A 26152-nucleotide genomic window follows, 5' to 3' on the forward strand; every position below is an offset into this window, starting at 1 on the left:
CAATTACAAAAGGCCCATCACCAACTATCTGAGCAGCAAGATGGGAAATAAATGCAACCACACCCTGAAAACAAACGCCCTAATCTGAAATCCGGAGAGAGCAGAAAATTCTGCAACCATATACATCTAATATATATCAGATACATGCAGATTAACGGGAACATGGAAATACAATTAACAAATTCATAGCATGGAAGGCCATTCAGCCCGTGCTAGCCAATAAGAAGCCAGCCAGCCCAATTCCACTTCCTGATTTTTAGGGTGCAGCCCCCGTAAACTACAGCACTTCAGCTGTGTACTCAAATACTTATCAAATGCAATGACCGTTTCTGTCTTTTTAAAAAATAACTTTAGAGTACCCAATTCATTTTTTCCAATTAAGGGACAATTTAGAGTGGCCAATCCACCTACCCTGCACATCTTTGGGTTGTGGGGGCGAAACCCACGCAAACACGGGGAGAATGTGCAAACTCCACACGGACAGTGACCCAGAGCCGGGATCGAACCTGGGACCTTGACGCTGTGAGGCAGCAGTGCTATCCACTGCACCACCGTGCTGCCCCGTTTCTGTCATCACCATTCATTCAGGCAGTGAATTCCAGATGCCTACCGCCCTCAGTGTGAAAAAGATGTCCCATCAAATCGTCTCTGAAACTTCCTACTCTCAAGCTAAATCTATGCCATCTGGTTGTGGACCTCTCAATCCAGGAGATTAGAGCCTTCCCGCTGCTCTATCTAGACTTCTCAATTATATACCTCAATTAGGTCCCTCCTCAGCCTCCAAAGTAAACACTAGCCTATGCAATCTTTACAGATAACTAAAATTCTCCAATCCGGCATCATCCTTGTAAATCGCTTCTGTACCTTCCCTCGTGCAATCACATCTTTCTTATAGTGTAGTGACCACAACTGCAGTACTCTAGCTGTGGTTTAACTAGTGTTTTATACAGTCCCAGCATTACTTCCCAGCCCTTATATTCTGTGCACCAGCTAATAAAGATAAGCATTACATATGTCTTCTTGACCATCTTCTCTACCTGACCAGCCATCTTCAGAGCTTATATCCCTCTACACTTCTCAGTATCTTACCATTTATTATGTATTCCCTTGCCTTGTTACTCTTCTCCAAAAGGTATTGCCGAGCACTTCTCCAGATTGAGCTCCATTTACTACTGTTAAACTTACCTGATTAATCCACTGATTTCCTGCAATTTATTTTTCATTTTCATAACCAACCACACTGCCAATTTCAGCAGCATTTGCATACTTCTTAATTGCACTTCCTATGTTAAAGTCCAAATCATTGATACTATCACAAAACACCAGAGACATAGTGCTGTGTCCAGCCTAAGTCACAAAACCATCCATCAAACATGACCCTTTGCCTCCTGACAATCTTTTAGTGTTAATCAACTTACAGAATCAAACTCAGGGACAAACTCAGCGGCACTGCCCAAAAAGAACAAAGAGCAACGGAAATTTAGGGCCACGAAGAATCCAGCACGAGTTTGTAGAATCGAAAACAAATAACTTTATTTACAATTTACATGTATACAACAGCAGCAGCAGTAATCCCTTACTGCTCACTCCTCTCTCTCTGCTGGTTCCAGACTGGCCAGCTCAATTTATGCAGGTGGCTGCTAATGATTTCTCTGCCCCCTCATTGGGGAAGCTCATACTCACTCAGGATTCATAGAATCATAGAATTTACAGTGCAGAAGGAGGCCATTCAGCCCATTGAGTCTGCACCGGCTCTTGGAAAGAGCACCCTACCCAAACCCACATCTCTACCCTATCCCCATTACCCAGTGACCCCACCCAACACTAAGGGCAATTTTGGACACTAAGGACAATTTAGCATGGCCAATCCACCTAACCTGCACATCTTTGGACTGTGGGAGGAAACCGGAGCACCCGGAGGAAACCCACGCACACACGGGGAGAATGGGCAGACTCCACACAGACAGTGACCCAAGCTGGGAATCGAACCTGGGACCCTGGAGCTGTGAAGCAATTGTGCTAACCACCATGCTACCGTGCTGCCCTATTGTGGGATTGCCATTTGTCCCCAGCCATTAATAAAAGGGGCAGGTTATAACATCCCTCCACCCCCAAAGTCCAAGGAATCCACCGAAGACCCTGGCGAAGGAGGGCTTCAGACTCATTTTGCCGCAGGCAGGACACTATTTGCACAAGATCGGGCGGCGTGTATTGAGAAGGCGCTTCAGCAATGAATGGTGTAACGGTTGTACATACACAGGCCGTGGGACCCAAGACTCCTACTCGGAGGCATCCTGTGTCTCCATCTCGGCGTCCCTATCTCCACACGGTTCTGCAACGACCTGCGCAGGCTTTGAGTGCAGCGCCAGAGCAAGATCGTGAGGGTGATCCTCCACTGTGTCTGGTCTCTGCGGCTGTAGAAGTGAGCTTCGGGGGCAGGGAATCTTTGGAAGAGGCGGCCTTCTGGACCAAACATGGTCTGCATGCTTGCGCTGGAGTCGACCCTGGGCTTGTTCCTGGTAAGAGATGATGCCAGGGACCCACTGGGCACCACCAGCAAAATTTCGAACGAACACAGGGTCACTGAACCGGCCGATGCTGAGAAAGGCCATGCCCCTGCCGTTCTTGATTGCGGCGTACTTTTGCGCCAATGTCCGGGAAAACCATGCTAAGGCGGATGCGAAGTCTCCGGCCCATTAGGAGTTCCGTGGGAGCTACCCCAGTCACCGCATGTGGAGTGGTCCTATATGAAAACAAAAAAAAAAAACAGCCAGTCTAGTGTCCATAGACCCGGAAGACTGTTTCGTTAGGCCCCGTTTGCACATCTACACTGCGTGCTCCGTCAACCCATTCGAAGCCGGGTGCTATGGAGCAGTGCAGATATGGAGTATGCCATTCATCTTCATGAACCTCACAAACTCCTCACTTGTGAAAGGAGTGCCGTTGTCAATGATGAGCACCTCGGGGAGGCCATGCGCACTGAAAGACAAACGCATCTTCTCGATCGTTGCGCAGGACGCTGTGCCCACCATCTTATGCACCTCTAACCATTTAGATTGGGCATCGATTATTAAAAGGAACATGGATCCTTGCAAAGGGCCGGCAAAATCCACAAGCAAGCGCGCCCAAGGCCATTCCCAGTGATGTAGGGGCGCGGCTGGCGAAAGCTTCTGCTGCTCCTGGCAAATGGAGCAGTTTTGGACCACCTTCTCAATGTCGGCTTCGAGGCCTGGCCACCAGCCAACATTTTCATTTTGGTCACACCCGGATGTCCATTGTGCAAGTCCTTTAATATCTGCTCCTGTCCTTTTTCCAGGACGACCACACGCGTCCCCCACAAGAGGATACCATCTTCCACACTAAATTCTGACAGCTTGGAGGAAAATGTCCGCAACTCGCCTGGGAGCTGTCTATGCTGCCCACCATACAGGACTATGTGCCGAACTGAGGATTGGATCCATTTGGGTCCACTCACTGACCTGTGATGCCGTGACAGGCAAGGAGTCCATAAAATTTAGGGTTGCAACCACCTTACTAGTCGTGGGGGTCGACATGGGGCCGGTCGACAAAGGCAATCAGCTCAGTGCATCAGCATTCGCTATCTGTGTCCCTGGTTTATGCTCCAGAGAATACTCGTAGGCAGTGAGCAACAAAGCCCAGCGTTGGATCCGTGTGGAGGCAATGGGCGGAATTGGCTTATCCTCTCAGAAAAGTCCAAGCAGAGGCTTCTGATCAGTCACGATAGTGAAGTGGCGGCCATACACATACTGGTGGAAGCGTTTAGCGCAAAGACCACCGCCAGGCCCTCCTTCTTGTTCTGTGTGTACTTCTTTTCTGCTGCAGTCAATGTGCAGGAGGCGAAAGCTATCGGCCGCTTGGCTCCGTTCTCCGCCTTGTGCGACAGGACGGCCCCAATACCGTAGGGGGATGCATCACACGTGATGAGCAAAGGCTTTCCAGGATCATAGTGGGTTTATAACCCAGATGACGACAATTGCTGTTTCACCCGCCGGAAAGTGGTTTCTTGCGGCTGACCTCAAACCCAGGTGTGATTCTTCTTTAGCAGGTGTAGTGAGGCCAGTGTAGTTGCCAGATTGGGGAGGAACTTCCCGTAATAGTTTACGAGGCCGAGAAAAGAACGAAGATGCAAAGAGTCAGTCGGGGCAGGGACCTGTTGAATTGCGCGCATCTTTTATCTTCCCCAAACCAGGCTGGAATACATCTGGGTAACGTCCTAATACCTCCGTCAATCCTCCAGAACCTGTTGAAGAATGTGCTGCCTCTGCAGCCGCAAATGGCGCAACCAGTCCCGACCCAACAGGCTGGGCCTGTAGTCGCGCAGCATGATAAGTGGGAAATTCCCCTCCTGGTATCCATGAACAACAGGGTTCATCGTAGTTCCTGCAATGTCCAATGGTTCCCCCGTATAGATGGACAACCTGGCCTTGTATCGGTTAATGTAAGGGTCTGTATACCGTGTGTGATGTGGTCGAATGTCCTCTGGGCAATTACGGAGAGCGCTGCATCAGTGTCCAACTCCATCTCAAGCGGGTGGCCATTGACCCGTACCGTCATCTTAATCGGGAGCTGCCACACAATGCAGCTACAGGCAGTCATCCTCTGTCTCCACATCCTCGGAAGTAGTCACCGCAGGTTCATCCAAATAGAAGGTACGGCCCTTGGGCTGGCCCCAGTTTCTGTCGAAACGACGGTGCTTCTGGCGCCCCCAGGACCGGTCGGTGTCCACGACAGGGCCAACATCCACAAGTCCGGCACTGACATGGCTCCACATCCATCGGTTCTGGAGAAGGCCCTCTTCGGGGAGGAACGTCCGGTGGCCACTGGCGTCGATTCAGTCGCCGCCCAGCCCAAGGTACGGGGAGACACTTTTGGACGGAAGGGGTTGCGCACCAAGGCATGCACCTCCATTCCCTGTAGCTCCTGCACTCCCCGTTCTGCGCTCTCTCGGGACAATGCTATCAGAATGGCCTGTTGAAACATCAGGTTCGGCTAACAACTTTCTCTGGGTGGCCACGTTGTTAATACTGCAAACCAATTGGACACGTAACATTTCTGACCAAGTCTCACCATAATCACAGTACTCCGCAATCCTGCGTAGAAATTCAGCAAGGGATTCTCCTGAGGTACTAAACCGGTAACCCTGGACATGGTTGGGTTAAAATGTTGCCCCACCAAGGTCACAAAATGCCTTGGTGTCCAGTGCAGCTGGGTATGTAAGGCTCCTAATCACCCCAAACGTATGCGGGCCACAGGCAGTGAGCAAAATGACCACCTGGCACTTGTTTTCAGTGATGTTATTCGCCCGGAAATAGTAACGCACCCGTTGTGCGTACTGTTTCCAACTTTCCTGCGCAGCACCAAAGACATCCAAACTTCCATAAAGAGGCATGGTGCAACAGAAAACATATTTCCAACCTGTATCCAACAAAAATCCAGGAAGGTGGCTTCAGCAGCATAGACAGCTATCCACTTTAACCCTCATCGCCAGTTTTGTGAGGGCCACAAAGAATGCAGCACGAGTTTGTAGAATCGAAAAGAAATAACTTTATTTACATTTGTATATTATATATATGTATAAAACAGCAGCAGCAGCAGCAGCAGTACTCGCTCACTCTCTCTCTGCTGGTTCTACACTGGCCAGCTCTATTTATGCAGGTGGCTGCTAATGATTTCTCTGCCCCCCCCCCCCCCCCTCCTCATTGGGGAAGTTCATACTCACTAATAATTGTGGGATTGCCATTAGTCCCCAGCAAGTAGTAAAGGGGCAGGTTATAACAAGCCTGTAATTAATAGCACAAGGTTAACTGTCTTACAGTCCTCCAGCACCATGCCAGCAGAAAAAGTGGATTGGAAAACGATAGTCAGAGCCTCCGCTAATTCATCTCTTGCTTCCCTCAACAGTCCAGGTTATTTCATTGAGGCCTGGGGATTTGTCCACTTTTGAAAATGTTAAGCCCTTTAATACTTCACTTAAGTGGGAAATTAGGAGGGGGTCATGAAAAGTCTTTGGCAAGTAGGATTTAAAGCAAATCCCAACAGTTTATTCATGTGTAAAAAGCCAGAGGGTGGCTAGGGAAAGGATTGGACCACTCAAGGACAGCGGGGGGAATCTATGTGTTGCGCCAGAGGAAATGGGTGAGGTACTAAATGAGTACTTTGCATCAATGTTCACCAAAGGACTTTGTGGAAGATGATTCTTGGGTTGGGTGTGTGGACAGTCTGGATCATGCCGACATTGAAAAAGAGGAAGTATTGGGTCTTTTAAAAGACATGAAGGTAGATAAGTCTCCTGGACCGGAAGGGATTTATCCCAGAGTACTGAGGGAAGGGAGGAAATTGCTGGGGCCTTAACTGACATCTTTGTATCCTCATTGACTACAGGTGAGATCCCAGAGGACTGGAGAATAGCTAATGAGATACCGCTGTTTAAGAAAGGTAGCAGGGGTTATCCAGGAAACTATACGCCAGTGAGCTTCATGTCAGTAGTAGGTAAAATATTGGAGAGAATTTGCAGTCTCCTCTGGAGGTGTGGGTTCGAATACCACTCCTGACATTGATTTAGGGCAGCACAGTAGCTAGCACTGTGGCTTCACAGTACCAGGGTCCCAAGTTTGATTCCCTATGCTGGGTCACTGTCTGTGCGGAGTCTGCATGTTCTCCCCGTGTCTGCGCAGGTTTCCTCCGCGTGCTCCGGTTTCCTCCCACAGTCCAAAGACGTGCAGGTTAGGTGGATTGGCTTATGCTAAATTGCCCTTAGTGTCCAAAAAGGTTAGGAGGGCTTAAGTGGGTCGCTGCAGAATCGATGGTTCAAATGGCCTCCTTCTACACTATGTTCTAATTCTCAGGGGCAGGATTTATACCCATTTGGAAACAGACTCATTAGCGATAGACAGCATGGTTTTGGGGAGGTCGTACCTCAATAACTTGATCTAGTTTTTTGAGAAGGTGACAAAGATGATTGATGAGGGGAGGGCAGTGGGTGTTGTCTACATGGACTTCGACAAGGTGCCTCATGGCAGATTGGTACAAAAGGTTAAGTCACACAGGATCAGAGGTGAGGTGGCAAGATGGAGAACTGGTTTGGCTTGGTCACAGAAGGCAAAGGATAGCAGTAGGACGACGTTTTTCTGAATGGAAGACAGCGATCGGTGCTAGGGCCTCCGTTGTTTGTAGTCTACATAAATGACTTGGAGGAAAATGTAGCTGGTCTGATTGATAAGTTTGCGGATAACACCAAGGTTGGTGGAGTGGCAGATAGTGTTGAGGACTGTCAAGAGTATATAGGTAGGTTGGAGGCTTGGGGAGGGAAGTGACAAATGGGGTTTAATCCAGACAAATGCGAGGTAATGCATTTTGGTAGGTATAACAGGTGAAATATACCATAAATGGCAAAACTGTTGATTGCAACCAGAGATCAGTGGTGCCCCAACTCCAAAGTTGAGGCCCCTTTTGTACAAGCGTCAGTCTACATTGTGCTCAAATTCTTTTTGTTCATTTCATCGTTCTTCTATTCCTCCTACCAATGCCTGTACTGTCCCCATCCCACTTATGTGAAAATTGGCATGTATTCATTAAGAACCATCCCCACATGTCCTCCAGATTACCATTGGCCTACTCCTTCCTTGGTTTATCCTTTCTGATCTATAAAAAAGCTAATTGGGTACATTTGATATTTAAAAACAATTTACATTGATACTTATCCCAATTACCCTGAACTCAATGGGATCAGTAGACTGGTTGGTTTTGGGGGGGGGGGGGGGGGGAAAGAGCGAGAGAAAAAAAAAGAGATACGAGTGTGTTGGGGGGGGTGGGGGCTAAAGCAAACTTACTGCTCTTCCCGGAAAATATGCACGCAATGAGGGTCATTACAATAAAAGTTCATAATTGCGAAATAGACTTGACAACATTCATCAACTTTGAATATAATGGAGATACATTTCCCATTGTGACTTGATAGGTTAAACAGGAGAATGGGCTGAAGTTGGATCAGTGTTGGTTCTTTCACCTACAGGATATAGATGTAAATTAAACATACCAGTTCAAAACTAATTATGTACAGTGCTTTTTTTTTAGTACTTTCACCCATATTAGAATCAGCTGTGGAAAATCTCAACATTTGTTCAGCAAACTTTCAGATAATGCATCATTCTGCTAATTCTTCCTGCACACTCACCATCTGCTAAACCCAAGATTGACACGCAAGTGGCAAAGTAATGAAATGCATGCTGTTTAAGCCACATGTTAAAGGCAAAGTGCCCAATTAAGGACCGGATTAGCTGCAAAATGGCAAATTTAGCCCTTCATAGATATTGAACGCAACTGGAGTATTGCTTCTAATTCTGGTCACCACACATTAGGGTGTGAATGCATTAGAGGGTGCAGAAAAGATTTACAAGCAATATGCCACAGATGAGGGACTTCCAAGTACATGGTTAGATTGGAGAAGCTGGGGTTATTCTTGAGTAGATTTGAGTGTTCAAAAATCACAAGGGGCCACAGATAGGGAAAAAAATTGTTCCTGTTGACAGCAGGATACAGAACCAGGACACACTGATTTTAAGGTAACCGACAAAAGAATCAAAAGCAACAATAATTAATTTTGTGAATGTAGCCTCCATAGCCCAAAAAACTACTGTGCAGGGCAGCAGGCACTGCTGCTTCACAGCATTGAGGACACAGGTTTGATCCCTGGCCCCGAGTCACTGTCCGTACGGAGTTTGCTCATTCTCCCCATCTGCATGGGTCTCACCCCCACAACCCAAAAAAGATGTGATGGGTCGGTGAATTGGCAACACTGAATTGCAAGTGTTGGGTACTCGTTTTAAAAAAAACTATTGCACAGCCTTTAATGTATGATGCAACATGAAAGAACAGTGACCCGAACCTAATCTAGTTTTAATAAAACTTGAAAATAGCATTTAGCAATCTGCAAAACCAATGCACAATTAAATACGATGATCAGTCATGGTTATTGTACACATTCACTTGGTAAAGTCACATTAAAATGCAGATAAATGTGCTTGGAGTAGTTATTCACTTAGGAAATCTGGAAGGGAACACTTATGTATTCAAGTTGAGATTCAGATACAGGTTGAAAACATGTATATTTTATTTCAGATCAGCTCGAACAAGTAAAGATTCTCTGTATCTTCTTGGAAGGAACACTTCATCTTGTTCCAATGGTGACCTGCCACACTCTGATGAGGTTATCAGTATAGCCAGCAAACAATGTCTGTGGGACAAACATAAAATAGATAATTTATTGTACTAATAAGGTGGTTTCTGTCAAATTGCTTTCGAGCCAGCCACCACTGAAATTCCAGGTTTGCAAACTGGTAGACAAAATATGCCACAGCGACCAAATCACTTGTTACTGCTATTAACCATTAATATGTAGACTGTATAACTGTTGGAGGCACAAGACTAACATACAAAAGCCACATAACATTTCACAATTGCCAATATAGAAAATTACAGTCCATTATCCCTCATATTTGCAGGACATGTAATCACCCCCACAAGGGTCAGGTGCTTTTGTGAATAAAAATAATCATTGGGATATCGGTCATATTTGAAGAAAGATTTCAATTGAAGATACCCGTAAGCATGGTGGCACAGTGGTTAGCACTGCTGCCTCACGGCACTGAGGTCCCAGGTTCGATCCTGGCTCTCTGTCCGTGTGGAGTTTGCACATTCTCCCCGTGTTTGCGTGGGTTTCACCCCCACAACCCAAAGATGTGCAGGTTAGGTGGATTAACCACACTAAATTGGCCCTTAATTGTAAAAAATGAATTGGGTACTCTAAATTTATAATTAAAAAAGATACCTGTCCATCTGCAGACCAAGCCAGACATGTGCACTGTGGAGGTTCCGCTTTACTGCTGGTGCTAATCACTTCTTGGCGCAGTTCATCCACTATAATTTTCCCTTCCAGGTCCTGTAAGCAATTCAAATGCAAAAATAATTCACTCAAGTAAAAGCTGTAGTCCAAGATGACCATAGGCTGCTTTCCTCTTTGAGAGGGAGAGCTGACTGGTGGTGATTTTACCTGAGGATCACCATACCTCAGGCAAGGAGCAAGGTTGAGAAGGCAGGACCTTCACGAAAAGCCCCAGCCGGTACACGAATTGAACACATGCTGTTGGCCTCGCTCTGCATCACAATCTGTCCAACCAACTGAGCTAAACCGGTTACTAAAAATTACCATAATACAAACCCATTCAAGGAAACATGCGCCTGTTTGGATGCTCCATTTAACAGCATAATGTGGTTTTAAGAAAATGCAAATTGAATTTAGGAGCAGCATTCTTAATAAATACAGACACTCAAATCTACTCGGGTGTGCAAAAGAAACAGTATCCAATGGACAGCTACAAAAATTTGTTTGAGAAATGGGTTATGGAAGAGGAATTAAGAAAAGCCATTGCCACTCTCAGCAGTGGAATTGCTTCTGGCTCCCAATCTCAAAGAGCACTTTGCAAAAAAAATTACCAGGAATCGACTGTATCCAAAAATAAGGCAACAGCACCAACTATAGCCCCGTTTAAATAAACAGGAGGAACCAGAAAGCAAAGTAGGTTAGAGCAACATGCAGCTCATGATTCACTGGCTGGACAACCAGTGACCATGGAGAAAACATGGCTTTTTGAATAAATATTTTCATCTGAAATTCCCCCCCACCTATATTGTTACATTTCAAGCGTTTGTTCTAAAATCAGTGAAGCATAAAATCGCTGCAATAAAAAGTACTTCAACTTCCAAAGGTTTGGAAGAAAGCCCCAGCTCAACCCAAAAGCACAAGTGCACTTACCCAAATCTTAATGCTTGGACCAGTGGCAGCACAGAGCCAATACCTATTGGGGCTAAAGCACAAGGCATTGATGATGTCACCACCATCCAAGGTGTACAGATGTTTGCCTTCATTGAGGTCCCACAACATGGCTTGACCATCCTACACAACAGAAAAAACCCATCTTATATCAGGCAAAGTTTGACAGATAATGTAACAAATCCTGAAAAACTATTAGACACAAGAACTTTTACTGGCTTCGGTTTTAAAATACCATTGAAACCAAAAACCATCTAAGAAGCAGTCTGAAAATATTATGGCAACTGTACACGTGACAGAAATCAGACTTCATGTGCATACACAGATCAATTAAAAGTCATTGATAATGCCTTTTTACTGAAACGTTGTTAGCCATTTCATTCATTCAGTGAGAAACATATACTTTCACTGTTAATAGTAATCATGTAAAGCTACGGTGATCTACCTTGCCTCCAGAAGCACAAAGGGATCCATCGGGAGAAACGGTAACCGTGTTCAGATAGCCAGGGTGCCCAATATGATTTGTTTTCAGTTTGCAGTTGGCTAGGTTCCAAACCTGGAATAGTGATGAGTACACATTTAAACATTATAAACACTTTGAAGATTCCATATTTTGGACTATTGCATCTCGATTTAAAAAATAAACTGAGACCTCAATTCAGACACATCCAAAAGAAAGCTCCAAATTCCAGTCTGGATAAAAGGGGGGAAAAAAAACGAAAATATTCAAAACCTGGAAAGACAAAAGATAGTCAACCTTTCAGAGTGTGATGGTCGAGGGGTGCTTTTCTGACTGGAAGCCTGTGTTCAGTGGGCCCTGCAGGGATCAGTGTTGGGGCCTTGCTGTTTGTGGTTTATATAAATGATTTAGACTTAAATGTAGGAGGGTTGATCAGTAAGTTTGCAAATGATAGGGTAGCACAAATGGATAGCACTGTGCTTCACAGCGCCAGGGTCCCAGGTTCGATTCCCCGCTGGGTCACTGTCTGTGGGAGTCTGCACGTTCTCCCAGTGTCTGCATGGGTTTCCTCTGGGTGCTCCGGTTTCCTCCCACAGTCCAAAGACGTGCAGTTTAGGTGGATTAAATTTTTTTTTAAAAAGAAAAAAAAAAAGAGTATCCAATTCAATTTTTCCAATTATGGGGCAATTTACCGTGTTCAATCCACCTACCATGCACATCTTTGGGTTGTGGGGGCGAAACCCACGCAAACACGGGGAAAATGTGCAAACTCCACACAGACAGTGACCCAGAGCCGGGATTGAACCTAGGACCTCGGCGCCGTAAGACTGCAGGGCTAACCACAGCGCCACCGTGCTGTAGCCATCTGGGATGGCCACTTCCAGAATACAAAATGGACATTTGCAAACATTGCAGGGAAAAATGGACAATGTTAAGAAAGCAAGCAGGCACAGAGCCTGTCTGCATATTGGAGCCGTAGCTCCCAGACAAAACTGAAACTGTAGGCCCATTAGCAGATGGATGGCCCATCTCCGGGAACAAAGGAAGATACTTAAGTAATCGATCTGGCCCCAGACCTCACGGCGCCAGTTCCCCAAACCGAAAGCAGAAAACAAAGCAGGCCAACGGCCACTGAAGACACGCCCAGGCATCAGGGCACCCACTCCTTTATTGGTCAAGATCAATACAAGTGATCAAGATACGGTCCAATTAATTGGGGCCAAGTTCAAGGCCCGCCCAAAAGTGCACAAAGCCCCTTCGGGTATAAGAAGGCCCCAAGCGAGAAACGTTCTCTTGGACTCGGCTCTCACAGCGGAGAGACCCGTCCACCAGCTGCAGCAGAAGCAAGTAAGTCCAAGGTCAATGCTCGCTACCAGACAGACGACCTTAGCTGTTTCCCCTTCACCACTTCGACCCCAGCAGCCTCAGATCCGAACAACGGTCATTATTCCTCTGACTGAATGGGCGCCCAAAGCTAATTATAGGCTTTAGCAGTAGTGATAGGTTAGTCTGTAGTATTTCATGCATGAGTAGATATTACTGTGTGTATAAATAAATAGTATTGATTTTTTACTAACTAACTGGTGTACCGACTCATTTGATCAGTATTCGGGTTTGAACCTTGTGGCGGTATCGAAAGATACCTGGCGACTCTAAAGCAAACAATCAGGATTAAGGAAGGCGACCATATTGACTGCCATATTCAGAGCCAACCAAAGAGAGCAACTGTGCTGCCCTAGTTTAGGTGGATTGGTCACGCTAAATTGCCCTTAAGTGTCCAAAAAGGTTAGGAGGGGTTATTGGTTTACGGGGATAGGGTGGAAGTGAGGGCGTAAGTGGGTCGGTGCAGACTCAATGAGCCGAATGGCCTCCTTCTGCACTGTATATTCTATGTATGATATGAAAATTGGCAGAGTGGTAAATAGTGAAGAAAGCCTCCTGGCCCCAGATCACTGTCCGTGTGGAATTTACACATTCTCCCCATGCCTGCTTGGGTCTCACCCCCACAACCTAAAGATGTGCAGGCTAGGTGGATTGGCCATGCAAAATTGCCCCTGAATAAAAAAAATAATATGGGGCATTTGAGTAGATAGGAAGACATTTCTTCCCTTGGCGGAGGAATCAATGGCCAGGGGGCATAGATTTAAGGTAAGGGCCAGAGGGGATTTGGGGAAAAACATTCACCCAGATATTTTGTTCATTAAACGGTCATAGAAAAGATAAAAGGATAAAACCAAACAACCTACAGCACAGGAATCATTAAAGGATGGTGGGAGATTGGAACTCATTTCTGAAAAGGTAGTGAAGGGAGACCCTCATAATAATAATAATCTTTATTGTCACAAGTAGGCTTCCATTAACGCTGCAATGAAGTTACTGTGAAAAGCCCCTAGTCGCCACAATCCGGCACCTTTTCGGGTACACAGAGGGAGAATTTAGAATGTCCAAATTACCCAACAGCAGGTCTTTTGGGACTAGAGGGGAAATCGGAGCACCTGGAGGAAACCCACGCAGACACGGGGAGAACGCGCAGACAGTGACCCAAGTCGGGAATCAAACTTGAGATCCTGGCGCTGTGAAGCGACTGCTACCGTGCAGCCCTCATAACATTTAATAAGTATATACATGTGCACTTGCAATGCCACGGGGTACAAAGCAGTGGGCCAAGTGCTGGAAAATGAATTACAATAGGTCTTTTTGGACCAGCGCAGACATGATTGGTCTTTTCTGTGCTGTCAACATCTATGACTAGGTATCAGCCCATCATCACAATGGCAAGTTAGATATTAAGGCAAGCCCCCATTTAGGATTGAATATAACAGGAGTCAGCAGTAAAAATTTAATAAAGATAATGTATGCCGACCACATAACTGAAAGGTAGTAATCCACTTCCTGCAAATAAATGGCAGGGAGTATACATAAAAATAGTGAAACAGTGTTTAAAAACAAAAAATATAGGAAGTGATAAAAATCGAAAGTTAAGGGAACGGGTTGCGGCGATGACCAGCTAAGCCGCCCATTTCCACAGACTTTTGGGCTCTTATCGGGAGCCCCAACGGAAATTTTTTACAGCCAAACCAAGTGTGAGGCGACAAAGGAAGGAGTCCCCCCGGGTGTGGATGGAAAGAAGCGATAGTAGTGGCCAGATTGCAGAGGATCCTCTGGAGCAACGGCAGAGAAGAGAAGGGAGAAGCAAGATGGCGGCTGAGGGAGCCCAGATGGTATGGGGCCCGGAACAGCAGGAGTTCCTCCGACGATGTGTGGAGGAGCTCAAGAAGGAGGTGCTGGCGCTGATGCTGCTGGCGATTGAGGGATTGAAGGAGACGCAAAAGACCCAGGCGATGGAGCTCCGTGGAGTGAAGGCAAAGGCAGCCGAGAATGAAGACGAGATACAGGGCTTGGTGGTGAAGACGGAGACGCACGAGGCACTACATAAGAGGTGCATAGAAAGGCTGGAAGCCCTGGAAAATAGCTCGAGGAAGAATCTAAGGATTTTGGGTCTTCCCGAAGGGACAGAGGGAGCTGATGTTGGGGCGTATGTGAGTACGATGCTCCATTCTTTAATGGGAGCTGAGGCCCCAAAGGGCCCCCTGGAAGTGGAGGGAGCATACCAGGTCCTCGTGAGAAGACCAAAGGCAGGGGAAATACCGCGAGCAATAGTGGTGAGGTTCCACCGCTACAAGGACAGGGAGATGGTCCTGAGATGGGCTAAGAAGACACGGAGTAGCAGGTGGGAGAACGCGGTGATCCGCGTGTATCAAGATTGGAGTGCGGAAGTGGCGAGAAGGAGGGAGAGTTTCAATCGGGCCAAGGCGGTGCTCCACAGGACGAAAGTAAAATTTGGAATGCTGCAGCCGGCAAGACTGGGTTACACACCAGGGCAAACACCACTACTTTGAGACGGCAGAGGAGGCGTGGACATTTATTCAAGAAGAGAAGTTGGACTAGATTTGAGGAATTGATGCTTGGAAAGAAGTAACGAGGTGGTGGCAAAGAAATGCAAAGGGGGGGGAGAGGGGGAGGGTTTATCTGTAAGAATGTTAAGCCGGGAGAATTTATTTTTTCTCTCCCCCCCCCGAAGAAATGTGGGCGCCGGTGGGGAAGGGGAGAGGGAGCTGCGCCACAAGGGGCAGGGCAGAGAGGGAAGCGCAGGTTTTTTTCCCGCGCTATGGAAATTGCGGCGGGAAAAGTGGGCGCTGGAAGGAAGGGGGCCTCACACGCAGTGAGGCCAAGGGTAAACGGGGGAAGCCGAGGTCAGCCAGAGTTTGCTGACTCCCGGAAGCAATATGGGGGGAGCAATCAAGCTAGAAGGGAATCTAACGGGGGGGGGGGGGGGGGGGGGGGGGATAACTGGGTTGCTGCTGCTGAGGGTAAGGGGGAGCTGATACGGGATGGGATGGTCGGGACGGGAGGGCGCCGCCTGGGGGACAAACGGGTGCGTGGGACCCGGATGAGGAACTGGTTTAAAAAAGGGAATGGCTAGTCGGCGATGGGGGGGTAAAGGACCCCCCAACCCGGTTGATCACGTGGAACGAGAGAGGGCTGAATGGGCAGATTAAGAGGGCAACAGTATTTGCGCACCTAAAGAGACTGAAGGCGGATGTGGTTATGCTTCAGGAGACGCACCTGAAATTGGCGGATCAGGCCAGATTGAGGAAAGGATGGGTGGGACAGGTATTCCACTCAGGCTTAGATACGAAAAATAGAGGGGTGGCAATACTGGTGGGGAAACGGGTATCGTTTGAGGCTAAGACCATAGTGGTGGACAGTGGGGGCAGGTACGTGATGGTGAGTGGCAGATTGCAAGGTGAGGCGGTGGTGCTGGTGAACGTATACGCCCCGAACTGGGACGATGCGGGTTTTATGAAGCGTATGTTGGGGCGCATCCTGGACCGAGAGATGGGAAATTTGGTAATGGGGGGGGGGGCGACTTCAACACGGTGCTGGACCGGTCCAGATCTAGGACCGGGAGGAGGCCGGCAGCGGCCACGGTGCTTAAGGGGTTTATGGAGCAGATGGGAGGAGTAGATCCCTGGAGATTTGCTAGACCGAGGAGTAAAGAGTTTTCCTTCTTCTCCCACGTCCATAAAGTATACTCCCGGATAGACTTTTTTGTCCTAGGAAGGGCGCTGATCCCGAAAGTGGTAGGAACGGAATATTCGGCTATAGCCGTTTCAGATCACGCCCCACATTGGGTGGATCTGGATCTAGGAGAGAAGGAGCAGCGCCCACTTTGGAGATTAGACATGGGACTGTTGGCGGACGAGGGGGTATGTGGAAGGGTGAGGGGATGTAGTGAAAGATACCTAGAGGTCAATGATGATGGTGCGGTCCAGGTGGGAGTAGTATGGGAGGCGCTGAAGGCGGTGGTTAGGGGGGGAGCTAATTTCCATAAGAGCCCACAGGGGGAAACAAGAGGGTAAAGAAAGGGAGAGACTGATTGGGGAGATTCTGAGGGTGGCCCCCTCAATTCAATATGCGGAGGCCCCGGATGAAGGGCTATACAGGGAAAGATGGAGAACACAGACGGAGTTTGACCTGACCACGGGTAAGGCGGAGACGCAGTGGAGGAAGCCACAGGGAATACAATACGAATATGGGGAAAAGGTGAGCCGATTGCTGGCCCAACAACTTAGGAAGAGGGGGGCAGCGAGAGAGATTGGAGGAGTTAGGGACGGGGAGGGAAGGATGGAGCAGAGAGGGTGAACGGGGTGTTTAAGTCATTTTATGAGAGGCTGTATAAGTCCCAACACCCGGAGGGGAAAGAGGGAATGATACACTTCCTGGACCAGCTGGAGTTCCCGAGGGTTGAGGAGCAGGAGGTGGCAGGTTTGGGAGCGCAGATTGAGGTGGAGGAGGTGATTAAAGGAATTGGGAACATGCAGGCAGGAAAGGCCCCGGGACCAGATGGGTTCTCGGTGGAATTTTACAGGAAATATGTGGACCTACTGGCCCCACTCCTGACGAGAACCTTCAATGAGGCTAAGGAAAGGGGGACGCTACCCCCGACAATGTCGGAGGCGACGATATCGTTGATCCTGAAACGAGACAAAGACCCGCTGCAGTGCGGGTCATACAGGCCCATCTCCCTCCTAAATGTAGATGCCAAGTTACTAGCCAAAGTGATGGCGACAAGGATAGAGGACTGTGTCCCAGGGGTGGTACATGACGACTAGACAGGGTTTGATAAAGGGAGACAACTAAATGCCAATATACGAAGGTTGCTGGGGGTGATGATGGTGCCCCCACCGGAGGGAGAGGCGGAGATAGTGGTGGCGATGGATGCAGAGAAGGCATTTGATAGAGTGGAGTGGGACTACCTGTGGGAGGTACTGAAGAGATTTGGATTTGGAGAGGGGTTCATCAGATGGGTTCAGCTCCTGTACGGGGGCCCCGGGGGCAAGCGTGATTACAAACAGGCAACGATCCGACTATTTCCGATTACATAGGGGCACAAGACAGGGGTGCCCCTTGTCCCCGTTACTGTTCGCGTTGGCAATCGAGCCATCGGCCATAGCGCTGAGGGGCTCTAAGAAGTGGAGGGGTGTGCTCAGAGGAGGAGAGGAACATCGGGTGACATTATATGCGGATGATTTGCTGCTATATGTGGCGGACCCAGTGGAGGGGATGCCAGAGATAATGCAGACACTTAGGGAGTTTGGAGAGTTCTCGGGATATAAATTGAAGATGGGAAAGAGTGAACTTTTTGTGATGCACCCCGGGGAACAGGGCAGGGGGATTGACGATCTGCCGCTGAGGAGAGTAGCAAGGGATTTTAGATACCTAGGGATCCAGGTGGCCAGGAACTGGGAAACCTTGCATAAACCTAACTTGACGCGACTGGGAGAGCAGATGAAGGAGGACTTGAAGAGGTGGGACATGGTGCCCCTGTCATTGGCGGGCAGAGTACAGGCAGTTAAAATGGTGGTCCTCCCGAGGTTTCAGTGCCTCCCCATACTGATTACAAAGGCCTTTTTCAAGAAAGTGGACAGGAGTATTATGAGCTTTGTGTGGGCTGGAAAGACCCCGAGGGTAAAGAGAGGGTTCCTGCAGCGCAGTAGGGACAGAGGGGGATTGGCACTGCCGAGTCTGAGTGACTATTATTGGGCCGCCAACGTGTCCATGATATGCAAGTGGATGAGGGAAGAAGAAGGGGCGGCGTGGAAAAGGCTGGAGATGGCGTCCTGTAAGGGAACAAGTTTAAAAGCACAGGCGACGGCGCCATTACTGTTCCCCCCGAAAAAATACACCACAAACCCAGTAGTAGGGGCGACTTTGAAGATTTGGAGTGGAGACGACATGGGGGAGTGACGAGTGCCTCGGTGTGGTCCCCGATAAGGAACAATCACAGGTTCGTCCCGGGGGAGGATAGATGGGGGATTCCAATCTTGGCAGCGAGCAGGAATTGGGAAGTTGAAGGACTTGTTCTTGGACGGATGTTCGCGAGTTTGGGAGCATTGGTAGAAAAATACGGGTTGCCACCTGGGAATGCCTTCCGATTTTTCATGTGAGGGCATTTGGGAGGCAACAGGCGAGGGAATTTCCGCAGCTCCCGGCGCAAGGGATCCAGGACAGAGTGATTTCGGGGGCATGGGTCGGTGAAGGTAAAGTATCCGATATATACAGGGAAATGAGAGACGATGGTAGAGGAGCTGAAGGGTAAATGGGAGGAGGAGCTGGGGGAAGAGATTGAGGAGGGGCTGTGGGCAGATGCCCCAAGTAGGGTAAATTCCTCGTCCTCGTGTGCCAGGCGTAGCCTGATCCAATTCAAGGTTCTACACAGGGCTCATATGACGGGAGCAAGGCCGAGTAGATTTTTTGGAGTGGAGGATAGGTGCGGGAGGTGAGCGGGAAGCCTGGCGAACCACACTCACATGTTTTGGTCATGTCCGGTATTGCATGGGTTCTGGGTGGGTGTGGCAAGAGTGATCTCAAAGGTGGTGGGGGTCCGGGTCCAACAGAGCTGGGGGTTAGCTATATTTGGGGTTGCAGAAGAGCCGGGAGTGCAGGAGGCGAGAGAGGCCGATGTTTTGACTTTTGCGTCCCTAGTAGCCCGGCGAAGGATTCTACTTATGTGGAAAGAAGCCAAACCCCCGGACGTGGAGGCCTGGATAAACGACATGGCAGGATTTATAAAATTGGAGCGAATAAAATATGCACTAAGAGGTTCGGCTCAAGGGTTCACCAGGCGGCGGCAACTGTTCCTTGACTATCTCGCAGAGCGATAAGGGAAAACAGGAAAGACAGCAGCAGCAACCCGGGGGGGGGGGGGGTTCTTTTTTCCCCCTTCTTTCCATCCTAGTTGTTTATATTTATTTTTTCAGTATTATTATTTCTCTTTTCTTGTTCTTTTTCTGCACTTGTTGTTAGTTTAATATATTGTTTAAATAACGGTCAATGTACATTTTGTTCCAAAGTTGTAAAAGTGGAAAATTCTTTTTGATCAAAAAACTTTAATAAAATATATATTTTAATTTTTTTTTTTTTTTTAAATCGAAAGTTAAAAGGGCACAAGAAAAAAGAGCATGTTCTGCAAAGTAGCCAATCAAATGTAAAATAACCTACTTCGTGTTCAGGGAACAAAATATTTTGTGGCAGTATTTAAGAAATAATTAGCAAAAATGAGTGGCATGCAGTGAGAAAGCCCCATCAGCGTAGAAGTATACATCAAACAGCCTTGAAGATCACAGAAGAAAATCTACGGCCTCCAATAAATCACGACATTCAATTTCCTTAATTTCCCTTTGTTCAGACCTATAATAACCATTAATCCACTTTGACAATAGCTGAAAGATGCTGCCTGCATTTTCTAGTCCCACAAGCCCGCCCATGAATTCTAATCTAGATCTGCCCCACTCTTACCTTAACTAGTTTGTCCCAACCACAGGAGACTATGATGGGATTGCTGCTATTTGGCGAGAAACGAACACAAGAAACCCACTCAGTGTGGCATTCATCCTATGAAAAGACATGGAAAAAGTAGAATAAAATTAACAAAAGCATGTTACAATTAAGATTCACCATTTTCTCACTTCTTTTTCACAATTATTGCTGCCACCTCCCCGAGACATTACGGTCAATAAATTAAGAGCAGACCATTCAATACCTTCAGCCTGCTCTGCCATTCAATAAAATGGCTGGCAAGATCATGGCCACTCCTTTACCTTTCTGTTAGCCCCCCATAACCCTCGACTGTAGAGATCAAACATTTATTTAACTCGGACTTGAATCCATAGAATCCCTACAATGCAGAAAGTGACAATTCAGCCCATTGAGTGCGCACCAACCCTCTGAAAGAGCATCCCACCCTATCCCCATAACCCCAACTAACCTGCACATCCATTGGACACTATTGGGCAATTTAGCATGGCCAATCCACCTAACCTGCTCATCTTTGGACTGTGGAAGGGAACAGGAGCACCCGGAGGATACAGAAACAGGGAGAATGGGCAAACTCCACAGAGACGGTGTCACGCAAAGCCAGAATTGAACCGCATCTCTGGCGCGGTGGAGGAAGCAGTGCTTACCACTGTGAATACATTCAAAGACCCAGCCCCCACTCTAAGGCACAGAATTGCAAAGATTAACACTCAAATTCATCAGTCTTAAATGGGCAACACCTCATTCCGAATCTGTGTCCCCTTGTTCCAGATTGCCCACAAGAAGGAACATTGTCTCAGCAACTATCCTGTCAATCCCACTCTGTTTCAATCGGACCACCATATATTTTTCTAAAGGCCCAACTTTTCCTCACAAGACAACTTTCCAACACAGGAATCGACCTGGGTCAGAATTCTACCCTCCCTGGCAGGAGCATCAAATAGCTTAGTCCCACACTAACCCAGACATGACTTCATGGGGTGGACCGGGCTTTGGACGGAGTCCGCCCAGCTTCTATTTTTGTGTGTGGGAAAGAAAAAAGGTTTCCACCCTCTATCTTAGACCGGATCGGGCTCATCTATTGGAAGGCCACTTCAGATGGAGGATGCCCTGCTCCCATGAAGACCCCCCAACAGCGAGACCGTCTCACTGGCAACCCCAAGGGCATTTCCTATCCTCCTCGGGAACCCCAGTACTGGCATCTCAGGCATGGCACTGTCGTACCTCGTCCTGCCACTGCTGTGTGTAGATGGGATGGAGAGCCGTCAGCCAATCTGATTGTCTCGAGTTCCCCAAGGCCGGACTTCTGTCCAGGTGAGGACAGAAGTCTCGCCTGCTGTGGTGATATGCAGGGTAGGTGAATTGGCCACTCTAAATTGCCCCTTAATTGGAAATAATGAATTGGGTACTTCAATTTATTTAAAAAAGTCTCGCCTGCTGTCAATCAATGTTCATTTTAAGTGTAAAATGACAGCGAGCCTGTCGGCATCGGAGGAGATGCATTCCCTGTCAAATCTCCGGACGCCAACACAAATGCCCGCCATCCTGAAAATTCAGGCTCCATTAAATCTTCCTTGAACTTTTCCCAATGCAATTATGCCCCTCATCGATTAAGGGGACCAAAACTGCACACAGAACTCTAGGCAGTCTCACCAACAACCTCTTCAACTGTAGCAACATTTCCTTACTTTTATATTCCATCCCCGTCCAATAAAGGCAAATATTCCCTTTGCATTCCTCATTATTCCATGTCAGCATGGGTCTCACCCTCACAACCCAAAGATGTGCTGGGTAGGTAGATTGGCCTTGCTAAATTGCCCCTTAATTGGAAAAAAATATAATTGGAGACTCAATTTTTAGAAAAGCATTTCTAATTACTTGTTCCTGCTTTCCTATTCTTTCCAACAAAATAGAAAACCTCACATTTTCCACTCAATCCCTTTGTAGTGCTGTCTTCACTACTTATCTTTGCATCATCAGCAAACAAGGTTTAAAAAACTCTGTCCCTTCATCCAAACCATTAATCGGACGAGGCACTTTCATTGGATGTGGGCATCACTGACTGGGCCAGCATTTATTGCCCACCCCTAATTATCCTTTTACTGAGTGACTCACTAGACTAAGTAAGTGTCAACCACATTACTGTGGATCTGGAGTTACAAACCAGGCAAGGACAGCAGGCTTATTTCCCTGAAGGATAAGAACCCACTTGGTTCACTAAACGAGAATGATTTCATGGTCATCATGGGGTTTTAATTTTAGAAATTTCATCATCTGTCAGGGTGGGATTTGAACCCAGTTCAGAGCATTTTCCAGGATTCTGGATGAGTGGTCCAGTGACAATACCACTATGCCGTCACCTCCTTTTGACTAGTTACAGCCGGTAATATCACATTTATCGCAATACTGTTTCTGTTAGCCATTCTGGTGCTAATATAATGTTCCCAATGCAAATGTAGTTTAAAATATCAACCACATCCGAACCAGGAACTGGTTCTTCTCATGTTCTCTTTTGTCATCTTAAAACCACAGCCTCGTTAATGGGATAAAGTTCCAATGGTACGAGGCCCTGGAGGGTCATGTCTTGTATCTTTTGGCTGTCTTAAATGAACAAGGCAACCCAACAGATACTAACTACTCTGTCATGCTCAACAACAGTGCTGTTATGTTATCTTCCAAATCACCTCCCCACCACATACTAGCCATATTAGTTTTGTTTCATTGAATTAGAGATTGGACAACTTGAAATAACGTTCGTTAAACACAGCACCTACAACAATAAATAAATAGACTGGGTGCATAATTGTTTCTTTTTTTTTAAAATTAAAATTTAGAGTACCCAATTCATTTTTTCCAATTAAGGGGCAATTTAGCGTGGCCAATCCACCTACCCTGCACATCTTTTGGGTTGTGGGACGAAACCCACGCAAACTCCACACGGACTGTGACACAGAGCCGGGATCGAACGTGGGACCTCGGCGCCGTGAGGCAGCAGGGCTAACCCACTGCGCCACTTTGCTGCACATTGGTGTATAATTTGACTCAAATATTAAATGTAATGTGGCTGACTCCAATATTATTTGCAACAATATTTATTAACATTTTGCGTGCACATGATTTGACATTGTGCCAATACATTGTGAATCCTATGAGTTCCAATTCAGAATACTTTCCAAACAGAGGATAAAATAATTGCATTGGTGTGCGCTTTCAATTCAGGTGGACAAAATAAGCATGAGAAGTTCAGACCTACCATTAGGCTTAGTTAACTCCTCGATTAACTCAATTTTCCATCACAAGACTAGGAATGTATTTAAATACACAGAAACTCAAATGTAAAGATCAATTGTAGGTTCTTTAAATTGACATCTAAGATTGACATTTTAAAAGGGCTTCTTTTAAACGTCAAATTCTGTGATACGGCAAAATAATCACTTTCATACATAGTGCAGTAGTCATGCTATGAAAGTTACCTGGATTGTGTATTTGCAAACTCCCAGGGTGTTCCACAATTTGACAGTCTTGTCACGCGAACCAGATACAATTTGGCGATTATCTGCTGAAAAGGCAACACTCAGTACATCCTTGGTGTGACCAACAAATCGACGGGTAGTTAAACCTCTAAAGAGCAAGAAAAGGTGTCCTCCCATTAATCAATCCAACAAGTTGTGAAAAAACATTCACTAATTATTTCATGGAGCAGAAAATGTTCAACTACCTCAATGTCTCTGGCCAGAATCCTGAAATTACTAACATTTAAAGTGCACCCGCAACAGACAAACCTGCTTTTACTTATAAAAATTATCTTAAAATACCGAATTAACTTTCCCCTTACGTTGTCAAATCCCAAAGTCGGAGAGTTCCATCCCAGGAGCCAGAAAGAGCAAATTGACCATCAGAAGAAATGACTACATCACTAATAAAGTGAGAGTGGCCACAGAGGGAACGCTGGGGGACACCATAGCTGGTCTCATCCCTAGTCAGCTTCCACATAATGATAGTTTTATCTGAAAACAGAATAAAGAGACATCACCATGTTATTTATCAGGAATGACAATTAACATAATATTTTTATAACTTTCATTCATTAAAAGGGTCTCATTTTCCATCCAAAAGCTATCTCATGAAAGAACTGACATATTAACAGCCAATGATGCTCCTTGATAACCATTCCTGGAAAAGGGCCTTGGGAGATTTTGTTACATTAAAGTGGATGTGGAAATGCAACTTACAAAAGCAAAACACCTTGGAAGCTGAAAGTCAAGTAACAGAAAATGCTGGGAGCACTCAGCAGTCTCAGAGAAGAATAATTTTAACGTGTCAGATCAATGACCTTTCGTTGGTACTTCAAATAGAAAGTCGGAGCGAGGAGACTTCTTGCAAGCTGTGCCCAGCATCCCCTCTAAATCTATCTTTTACTCTCGTTCTAACTCTTTTAAACTTTCTAACAATGCTCTATGGACCTACCTCATATTAAGTTGATCTTTTCTCTACACCTTGCTATAACTGTAACATTATATTCTGCAGTCTCTCCTTCCTTCCCTATGTACGGTAGGCATTGTTTGTACAGCATGCAAGACACAATATTCTCCACTGTATACTAATGCATGTGACAATAAATCAAATCATGATATGAAACGTTAACCCAGTTTCCCCATAAATGCAAGGTTCTTGTCCATCCAAGGAGGGGGATTGACAAATGGTTTATTTGGAAAGATCTGAAAGCAAAACGGTAAATGGTCTGCTATCACCAGATTCTACCCGACTGCTTCCATCCAATGCGGTTTCCGATTTCCAGCACCTGTTGATTTTTTTGCCCATATAGTTTGCTTTCAACACAAAAATAGCGGCGCGCTTTAAATTAGCTACCGCGTTTGCTAAACCTGTTGCAAAGTAAAATCTTTGCATTTCCTTTAAGCACTTTGGGAGAATGGAGATCTTGCCGGCGTTAATTATCCCGATACTTAGTTTTGTGACAAAAGCATTTTCAGTTTTGATCGCCCGAATGCATACACACGGCCCCGTCTTGCTGCACTTTACAATTCACGGTTGTCGATAGGGAGCCAGGCCTCTCCCTTACCCAACTTGTAATCGGCGGATACAGGATAACTGTGTACGTGTAACCCGCAATCTACCCTGGCCGCGTACAGCCGCCAACAACTAGAAAACTCAAACAAAATGCGACTGAGAGGGGAACGCAGTAGGAGTAAAATGCATCGCCGGGGAAAAGCTGCCCAGGGTGGCCAGAGCGGCGGACTTGGTCCACTCGTCTCCCGTCCCCTCCCCCACTCGCAGGTACCTCGGGACGCGGACAGTATCATGTCGGGAAACTGCGGGGTCGTGGCGATCTGCGTCACCCAGCCGTTGTGGCCTTTCAGGGTCCCCCGAAGGGTCATCTGTTCCGTCATTTTGAGTGGAGATGTGGCGTCCTGAGGTCGGATGGAGCTGGATTACGGCGGAAGGCTGGGCCTCAGCTAGACGCGCTTCTCCAGGCCGCAGAGAAAGAGGAAGCGCTCCGGTCACACCCGGATATGACGTCTCAGGACGTTGGGTGATGTTCCAAGATGGCGTGGTCGCCATGGTGATCACTGAGAGATGATGATTTGTGCAGTGCAGGATGGAGCAGCACATTATTTCAAAACTCAATTACTGCACATGTTTGTGGCAGGTGCATGAAGCTGACTGAAAGCAACCGGAACAACATGCAGAGGTGCGGGGAAAAGGCCGGGGAGTGGCACTGAGTTAAGATGCTCGTTTGGTGCACCGGTGCAGACACGGTGGGCCAAATGACCACCTTCTGCGTCGTTACAATTCTGAGATGGGGCTATCATACTGATGACCGAACAAGCAGGAGACTGGAGCATTAAAAAATAATGTTGATACCCACAAAATATTTTGATGAATCTAACTCAACAAAAAATTATAACTTGTAACAGTTTTCAGTTAATTTCGTTCGGAAAGAA

General features: G+C 46.9%; 1 protein-coding gene across 1 annotated transcript; it reads right to left on the reverse strand.

Annotated features, from left to right (window-relative positions):
* Window positions 1-9106: 9106 nt before the first annotated feature.
* rack1 (receptor for activated C kinase 1) lies at window positions 9107-25709 on the reverse strand. The gene is made up of 8 exons (XM_072512296.1): window positions 25489-25709; window positions 24025-24196; window positions 23663-23810; window positions 20172-20267; window positions 11295-11405; window positions 10832-10972; window positions 9848-9958; window positions 9107-9253 (listed from the first exon to the last, which is right to left on the reverse strand). The coding sequence occupies exons 1-8, from the start codon at window positions 25595-25597 to the stop codon at window positions 9188-9190; spliced, it is 954 nt and encodes a 317-aa protein (XP_072368397.1). The 5' UTR covers window positions 25598-25709; the 3' UTR covers window positions 9107-9187.
* Between the last annotated feature and the right edge of the window lie 443 nt (window positions 25710-26152).

Source organism: Scyliorhinus torazame, chromosome 7, assembly GCF_047496885.1.
Source record: "Scyliorhinus torazame isolate Kashiwa2021f chromosome 7, sScyTor2.1, whole genome shotgun sequence".
In the NCBI taxonomy this organism is placed as follows: domain Eukaryota; kingdom Metazoa; phylum Chordata; class Chondrichthyes; order Carcharhiniformes; family Scyliorhinidae; genus Scyliorhinus; species Scyliorhinus torazame.

Coding starts and splice junctions, on each gene's coding strand:
- rack1 (XM_072512296.1), bottom strand. CDS start 25,597: ATGACGGAACAGATGACCCTTCGGGGGACCCTGAAAGGCCACAACGGC. Junction 23,811..24,024: donor CGACTTTGGGATTTGACAAC/GTAAGGGGAAAG, acceptor CTTGCTCTTTAG/AGGTTTAACTACCCGTCGAT. Junction 10,973..11,294: donor TTTGTGCTTCTGGAGGCAAG/GTAGATCACCGT, acceptor TCTGTTGTGTAG/GATGGTCAAGCCATGTTGTG.